This window comes from Pinus tabuliformis, chromosome 6 (genome assembly GCF_031772625.1).
Source record: "Pinus tabuliformis cultivar Carrire ecotype Pingquan chromosome 6, CPIR1, whole genome shotgun sequence".
Taxonomy (NCBI): Eukaryota; Viridiplantae; Streptophyta; class Pinopsida; order Pinales; family Pinaceae; genus Pinus; species Pinus tabuliformis.
Genome location: NC_142292.1, coordinates 1,876,446,010 through 1,876,455,023, shown reverse-complemented (window position 1 = coordinate 1,876,455,023; position 9,014 = coordinate 1,876,446,010). Strand labels below are relative to the sequence as shown.

The window sequence follows — 9,014 nt, the reverse complement described above, 5'->3', positions numbered from 1 at the left end:
TTGAGTTGGGTCAGAGCCAAGGATGGAGGGTGAACCCAAAGATGGTGGGCATACCTACCCATGGTTTTGTGCATAGGTTTTGCACATGGTTTTGGGCATGATGGTTTTCTGCCCATGGTATTTTGTAGATCTGCTCAAGGGAACTACGGTTATCTTCTAATCTAGGATTAGTGGGTTAGGGTTTATGAATGCTTCGACATGCATAAATATGTATTGTAATATTGAAAGGATTATAACGAAAAATCAATTTCATATTCCTGGTTTTAGGATCCAAGGGAATGTATCTGTGTATATTCATTTTATGTTCTCACCATTGTATAATTTTATGTTTTAAGAATTCGTTTACAGGTAATTTTTGTATAGGGTTAAATACTACATATAGGTTGCTTGTCAAATCTTCTTTGGGGCTTCTGACCACAAATAGGGCTTCAACCTTTAAAGAGGCATATCTCCTCAATCGTGAAGAGTTATGAGACGTACCACCTGTCGTTAGAATTAGCATGATGAGATAAATCAAATGAAAAAGATATTCAGCCCAAAAAACCCTGACCTTCCTTGTCATTTTTATCCTGAAAAGTGGGCTTCTTGAGAAAATTATCCTTCCAAAACTTCTTAACCAATGAAGCTTCTCATCGATACAATTCATAAACAAATATTAAAAACATTCAAAGATGACATTTGCATCAATAACAACAACACTATGCTCATGATTGCCTCCCATCTTAGGTAATGACTCACCTGTGCACAAACTCTTTATTTTCTAACATGTGTGATTGACATTCTACTCAAAGAAATAAACCTGAGTGGACCTTAGGCATGATGCCTCCTCGTTCTCTCCCTCATGATTTGGTTCTAAGTCGATAACTCAATGACTACACATTTACCACCATCCTATGTCATAAATATGCCCACGTTGAGTGCCTTTATTATGGATAGGTGGATGGCATTATGTGAAGGGAAGAGATGATGTGCTATACCCGGTAGCTTTAAAGCCTAATTACGCAATGACCACGTGTCGCCTAATTATCCCCTCCCTATTACCCATCTTATTCCTAGTCTGAAAAAAAAAAAACATTTTAATTACTGACTACTATTTCCTCTTAACAGTGAGAGATACCAGGTCTCCTACACCCAAGGAGTCCCGTGTAATCCTATCCTGCTGAGTTATTCAAGACTAAAAATCGATACAACTCAAATTAATAGCCATAAAAATTAAATATTAAAGAATTATTTTATATTATATTATACTTAATTTTAAGTAATTACCATTTAGAAGTAAATAAATATATCACCTTTTAATTATTTTTACAAAATAAGCTTGTCTTATAAATTTGACATTATACACATCAACATCCGTTCCTACTAGAATAAAGTATTTTTAAATTGTGTGTGAGTGAGGCAATGCCCATCTTGCTTTTCCATTTAATTTTAAGAAAAGGGTATTTTAAGAATTTGTGTTACTTCAGCATTACGTGTTCATCGCTCCCTGTGGCTAACTAAATCCAAGGTGCACGTTCAAAAATGGCATTTGACGATATTTTTTTAATATATAATCCATGTGAATACAAATGAATATGGTGGAATGATAACCAATTCCACAAATAAATAATCAATAATTTCGAGTAAAGATTTTAAAAAGTGCCACGTGCCAAAAGCTAGGGCCCACTTCTATAAGCTTTATGTCGCCTTATATGCTTTATTTAGCTTTGCGTGACTTTTTATGTATTCTCAATTCATGAAATAGTCATCGTTACGTGCTTTGCCAGCAACATGTGGGCCTAATACCAATTCTGTCCTTCAAAACATTTTACTTTTATAAACGCACCACCTAATAAAGTTAGTTGATTTATCTCAAATAAGGTAGGAATCATTTAATTATTAATTTGGTTTTATAATGTTTAGGGTGGTTTTATTATTTTGTGTGAAACACTTGTGGTTTTACGCAGTAGTATAGTAAATATATATCGTTATATCTAAATGTTTTGTATAATAGTAAATATACATCGTTATATTTAAATGTTTTGTAGAGGTCGGTGAATGTTTATTAATATATAATTAAATGTATTGCTTCGAGAGCTTTAGTATAGTAAATATATATCCTTATATCTAAATGTTTTGTATAATAGTAAATATTCATAGTTATATTTAAATGTTTTGTAGAGGTCGGTGAAGGTTTTAAAATATATATTTAAATTTATTGTTTTGGGTGTTTTTTTTTTATTTATGATATTGAGAGTCTATGGTATTGATTCATAGTATTCATGTGGAATGTAGCTTATTCAAAGAAGGAAATTAAATCTGTCAATTAAAAAAAACATAATATTGAGAGACTAAAGCATTGACTGATGGTGAGTCTAAAGTATTGATCTATGGTATTCGTGTGAAATATAACCTATTTAAAGGAAGTTGTCCTTAATACGACTTTCTAAATTTCCAAAAAACTTAACAAAAATTAAATCAGAAAAACCCACCCAAAAAAACTTCGAAAAAAAACTCACTAAAAACTAGTTTTTTAATAAGCCTCCCAAAATTCTAAATTTTTAAATTCCATGGTGAATGAACTCTATCGTAAACAGAAATTTATATTAACTTTAAATATTTTAAGCCAATAAAATATTTGGACGTGGTTTGCACAAATTACCAAGATAGTGGAACGTGATGACTCAAATCCTCTCACGCATCTGTGCATGATTCTGAGTGCTTTCCTACTTGGCTCTTAGCGAACTTTCTATCTCATGACCCCTATCGCTCTTAGCTTGATTAAGTCTTTCATGCTTAATATATCTTTAGTAGAATTAAGCAATTCTTATAGCTGTCAACATATTTTTAAAATATTTTAGAAAATACTTTTATATCTTCTTTGCGATATGTGCTACATAATTTTAGAATTTAAAATTGCGAAATTTTGACTTTCTCTATGCAATCTAATCGCAAGAAAGAAAGTTTCATATTATTTAAGAAATAATATAAAAGTAAATAAATTAAAACGTATTTTATTTACAATTTTTTTTAATGTGAAATGTGTAATAAGAAAATTTATATCTTAAATATTTATTTGTTTATATTATTGATTTTTATAGGTTTTAATGTAGGAAACGATATTCTGTAAAATAAATTAAAAAAAGTAAATTTAGATAGATATGTATTTTTTCTAGAGAGAAAAACATCATGATATTATATTAAGGGAATATAATGGGCAGATACATATAAAGCCATATCGTTCTGGCCGACAGATACATGGCCAAAAAGAGATAGGACTAATGCTGAAGAGATCAGTAGCGATACATTCCGAATGAGCAAAACAGAATCACATGAGACCAATAACAGTCCACCAAAAAGGAGAGGTCCATAAAAAGATCCAACATAGACCACAGAAACGGCGATAGAAGACCAGCAGAATCAAGCAGGATCGAGCATAGCAGAAATATAGACCAGAATGGAGGAAATGGGAGCCTTGGACTCCTGAAAGATGCGAGCATTCCTCCATTTCCACAGGAGCCAGCACGTGTTGATGAATAACGATCTCCATGCTGGCCGTTGATCGGACCACCATCTGTAACCATCCTGAACAGTAGAGAAAACCTGGTAAGGAAAACCATATGATAAGGAGAGATCATACCAGATTTGGGACGATGCCGGACATTGAAAGAACATATGGACATTTGTTTCGGACGCCTGACAGCACATGGAGCATCTTCCGGGACCCATCCATCCCTTCCTTTGAAGAACCTCCCATGTAAGGTTCCTGTTAGAGAAAACCAGCCACGAAAATAAAATTGCCTTAAGCTGACAGGAAGATTTCCAGAGTTTGGAAGGAAAGGAGGGGTCGGGAAGCGGTGGAAGAAAGGATGAGGCAGCTGTGTATAAATCCTTGACACGTACAGGCTGAGTGGAGAACCCCATCGACCAAACTAATTCGTCTTTTAAACCTGTTTGAGTAATACCTTTCCCTACAAAATAATTAACAGCAGAGGCCCATGTAGGCCGTAGAGAAAGGGGCAGTCCAAGTTCATCTCCGTCCTTCCAGATTGGCGAAGAAGACGACCAGGAATGGATCAATTTATTCCAAGTGAAGATCCCCTTTGTGTGCAGGAATGATATGAGATCGGGAGTGAGCATGGATTCCAGTCCATATTTTGGTAGGATTTTCTGATTTTCATGTTTACATGTCTATTATTCACTCCGCTATTAGGGAGGGTAGCACAAGATTTGAACCCAAGACGGTGAGACTTCATTTCCATGACCACTTGAGCTACCCCAACTAAATATATTCATTTAAATAAATACTAAAATAATTTAAATTTACAATAAAAGTAAAAAATAAATGATATATTTAACATGTACAAATTTACAAATTATATTATTAAAATTAAGATGGTTTTTTATTTTTTTAATAATTTCGTTTTGTTTTATTTTATTTAATTTTTTAATTAGTAAGAAATTGGTAATATGACCATATAATTATAATTCCGCTCTAATGGCTCACAAACCATATCTAATAAGGTAACCTAAAATTACCTCAACAAACTCACCCACCGGGTTTGAATCACTAACTTTTATAAACAAGTTTCTTAATAAAAATATTCAATCACAAGCCTTACACTATAGGCTTTTAATTTTTTAATATTACTAATTAAATTTATTACTTATTTTAAAATTTAACAAATAAATTATATAAAATAAATATAAAAATAACATCTCTATTATTTAAGCAAAGTCTTTCGGTAGAAATCATCTTTCGCATTTCGAACCAACAAGTGTGTTCATCATCAAACCAGATGAAGAAGTAATGACTATATTTAAACAATAATATTTAAATTATGATATTAATTTATTAATATATTAAAAATAAATATTATTAAGTAACGACTATATGAAATGGCTAGTTTTTGAAAAATAATATTTAAATAATGAGATTAGTTTATTAATTTATTAAAAATATTAATAGGTAACGAGTATATTAAATGGTTAGTTTTTGAAAAATAATATTTAAATAATGATATTAGTTTATTAATCTATTAAAAAAATATTACTAAGTAATTGTTTTAAATAAAAAAAAATTAATCATTTATTTTAATCATTTCATCTTACACGTTACTTTTACTAAGATCTTACATTTAAGAAAGCTCTTAGTCAGGAATCTCTATGTCCAATACAAATTCCTTACCTGCATTTGGACACTTTTTGACACTTCATAGTCACTTAATGGCTCAATTTTCAATAGATTTTGCTCCATAATCATTAGATACATGAATATAAGTTGATATCTCTCAATTGAATTTCAATTTATTTTTCTTTTCATGTTACATTAAAGGGAGAGAACATCTTAGTTTTTCTATTTAAAAGTATTAATATATTTTTATTGGAATAAGAAGCTCTCTCAAATATAATATGGTAGAGATGTTGTAAAGTTATATTATATTATGAAAACATTTTGACTCTGTGAAATTACATAAAAAAATAAGAATAAAAATTAAATAAAATTAAAATTAAAATTAAAAAATTAATAATTATAATTATGAATTAATTAAACTAGCATAGATCCATTTTAACCCTTGAACTATCAGGGTGTAAACCTTTCCTCAAGTTGTGCACTCAAAAAAGAGGTTTGCACTTTGAGAGATTTGATCTCTATGTTAAGATGGATCGATGTAGGTTTGCACATTGACAGATTTGATCTCTATGTTAAGATGGATCAACGTTGCCTGCTTTGATAGACACTCTCTAGTATGGAACAAATGTTGTAATCTAATGTAATGTAAATATTTTGACTATGTCAGATTACATAAAAATAAAATAGCATAAAATAAAATAAAATATTTAATAATTATAATTATTAATCAAAACATTTTGACTCAATCAAATTACATAACATAAAAATAAAAGAAAATTAAAAAAATAAAATAAAAAGAAACAATAAAATGATAACTATAATTATTACTTTCTAATAATTATAATTATTGTTCACCCGAGGTAACTCAATCAGTCATGGGTCTCATTGAACCGGAAGCCTTAGGTTCAAATCTTCTATCTACCAAACTTACAAAAAAAAAGTAAAGAAAGATCAAATCTCTCTATACAATTTTTTTTCAAATTTTACACTTTAAAAATTTTGATCACTCGCAACACTTATAAATTTATAATTAAAATAAATCTCAATTAATTATAATAATAATAATTTAATTTTATACACCAAATTTATATATAAAATTATTTATTAAAATAAAAACCTCACCTCTCAGCAACTATTTAACTATTGATTTAACTACTAAAATATACTAAATTATATTTAAGTGCTAATACTCTATTTTCCTCTAAATTTAAACCAATAACCTTTCCTTAAAAACACATCTTCTTAATCGCCACCAATTTCCTCTTTTGTGATTTGATTGTTTGTTATTTGCCCCGGGTATACCTCTTTTATGTAAACTGATTCTATTTCCCTCTAATTCCTCTCAGCAACTATTTAACTATTCATTTAACTACTAAAATATATTCAAGTGCTAATACTCTACTTTCCTCTAAATTTAAACCAATCACCTTGCCTTAAAAACACACATATTCTTAATCGCCACCAACTTCCTCTTTCGTGATTTGATTGTTTGTTATTTGCCCCGGGTATACCTCTTTCTTTAAACTGATTCCATTTCCCTCTAAATTTAAACCAATAACCTTTCCTGAGAAACACACATATTCTTAATCGCCACCAACTTCCTCTTGTGTAATTTGAATGTTTGTTATTTGCCCCGGGTCTACCTTTTTTATTTAAAATGTTTTTCAAACGCTCTTGACAAAAAATAGTACCTTCTCTAAGTTAATTGAGGATTGAACGCTGTCTATAAAATTAAGAGAGCTCTAACTCAACAGAAAATCCAATTTCAAGTCAGCACCGCCCAAAATGTTCAAGTGCTAGCGACAGCAGTTGTTGATCTGTCAAGCCATCAGCTTGATTTCTATAAGGTGGGCTTGGTCTTCTCAACAAATATTATATTCAATCGATAACTCACCGACCCAGGAAACCCATGTTCATTGAACTTTCAAGCTTTCCACGCCGCCCACGAGACGTCATGTCAGTGTCTCTGAAGGGACTTATATATCCAGCCTTTCCATGCAGTTCTTCTTCATTCAATTCTCTGCCTATCTCACACTCGGTGTTTTGATCCACGCAAATCTCGAATTCCAAGCAACTCCCCTACTGGTAGGAAAAACGGTAATATTACTTCATCGTTCCACCGCTTATTATCAGCATAATATAGAGCACTCTTTAATATTGCTTGAAACGTTGTCATTGCCATGAATTCTTCACTTATAAAACAAGAAGCCTGGAAGTGTAATGATTTACAGCATATTTTGATGGTGGGATGGCAGTTATTTTGGCAGAAATGGAGCAGTCGAGAGCATGGATTGCAATTGCTGTTGCAATGGCGATGATGGTTTTGCCATATAATTGTATGGCGGCGGACTACATCGTTGGAGACGGGCTGGGCTGGGCTCTCACCGTTAACTACACTAACTGGACTAGTGACAAGACATTCCATGAGGGCGACAATCTCAGTAAGTACATCAATGCACAATCCAAACAAATATATTATTTTCTGATTTAATAGTAATTGTAATTTAGATATCAGTTTTTTGGATTAATCACATCATTAGAATTGAGTCGATTTTTGAATTTGGATTCAATTCTAAAGATGTGATTAATTCGAAAGCCTGATATTTACATTATGGATCACAAAAGTCTTAAATCTAACAAGTAATTGTAACTGTTTTTCCCTGGTAAAATAAAAAATAAGTAACCAGTTAAGTTAATTTTGAGTTTGGAATTAGACTTGATAGGAATGGTTTTGATTTGAGGTAAATACCAAGTTGTCACATATTTTACTTTTGAAGATTAGCTGAATGGATCCAGTTGTTAGTTAAAGTATATGTTATTGGGAAATTATTGGTTCAATTCTATCAATACATTTTATACATTTTGTAGATTACAGGTTCATTTCTTTCAATACTCTTCCTCTAGTCCAATTCAATTTTTTCAATACCTCCGATTAAAGTACCGTAAAAATTGATACCTTCCCTTTAATCTCTTCCACTTAATCTCTTTGGCTAAATCCTCCCATTAAATTCTACTGGTCACCCATCTCCAAAATCCTTGAACCACATCTCCAAAATCCTTTAACCACATAAAAGGAAAACAAATTATAATGAAGCTAATGATAACTAATTTTGATTGGCTGCAGTTTTCACATATGGATCGGGCCACGACGTGGTGGAAGTCAGCGAGGCGGCGTATAATTCGTGCTCGACGAGCAACGCATTAAACACATACCAGGGAGGAAACAATACCATTCCATTGAACAGCACGGGCGGGCGGTATTTCATCTGTGGCACTACAGGTCACTGCGCAGCGGGTATGAAGGTCGGCATTAACGTTACGGCGGCTTCGTCGACCTCTACACCATCTCCTCCACCTCCGTCCAGCACCACAAACAGCACCAAAGGCGCGGCCATGGCAGCTTCATACATGCAGATCAAGGACGGCGCCGTGCTCGTCGGCTCGCTTCTACTCGGATCTCTTGCTGTGTGGGTGCTCTGATGCAGACGCTGAGATTGATGAGTGCCAGGGAAGAGACAGTGCCATATTTTTACAGTTATTGCGAATAATGGTTTGCTTGGTTATGGACTCATCGTTATTTTTCTAATAAATTTGTTGCTTATCGTTATTTGCTGGGTTATGGACTCATCGTTATTTTTCTCTATTCGAGGCTAATAAAATTGTGCCGGGCTTCGCTTTGAACCCATCGCTAATTTTCTACTAATAGTGCATTCAAGTGTTGCGAATTTTTAACTGTGTATTTTAGCTTCAAAAGTGGGTTCATGTGTAGTTACCCCACTTAAAACTGGGTTCATAATGATGAATTTTGTTGTTTTAATGTGATCGTAGTTTTCGGAAATATCTCTGAATTTGATAGATAGGAAAGAGATGAATGGTTTAATTTGATTTATTTTTTAGTCTA

General features: G+C 32.3%; 1 protein-coding gene across 4 annotated transcripts; it reads left to right on the top strand.

Moving 5' to 3' along the window:
* Positions 1–7,078: 7,078 nt before the first annotated feature.
* On the top strand, positions 7,079–8,665 carry LOC149266653 (mavicyanin-like). 4 transcript variants are annotated; one of them, XM_089397146.1, is made up of 3 exons: positions 7,079–7,210; positions 7,369–7,554; positions 8,238–8,665. In XM_089397146.1, the coding sequence occupies exons 2-3, from the start codon at positions 7,383–7,385 to the stop codon at positions 8,591–8,593; spliced, it is 528 nt and encodes a 175-aa protein (XP_089253272.1). In that variant the 5' UTR covers positions 7,079–7,210; positions 7,369–7,382; the 3' UTR covers positions 8,594–8,665. The 4 variants fall into 4 exon arrangements, with proteins under 4 accessions (XP_089253272.1, XP_089253274.1, XP_089253277.1 ...); XM_089397148.1 differs by having other exon boundaries at positions 7,096–7,198; XM_089397151.1 differs by having other exon boundaries at positions 7,117–7,210; positions 7,381–7,554.
* The last annotated feature ends 349 nt before the right edge of the window (positions 8,666–9,014 follow it).

Coding starts and splice junctions, on each gene's coding strand:
- LOC149266653 (XM_089397146.1), top strand. CDS start 7,383: ATGGAGCAGTCGAGAGCATGGATTGCAATTGCTGTTGCAATGGCGATG. Junction 7,555..8,237: donor CCATGAGGGCGACAATCTCA/GTAAGTACATCA, acceptor GATTGGCTGCAG/TTTTCACATATGGATCGGGC.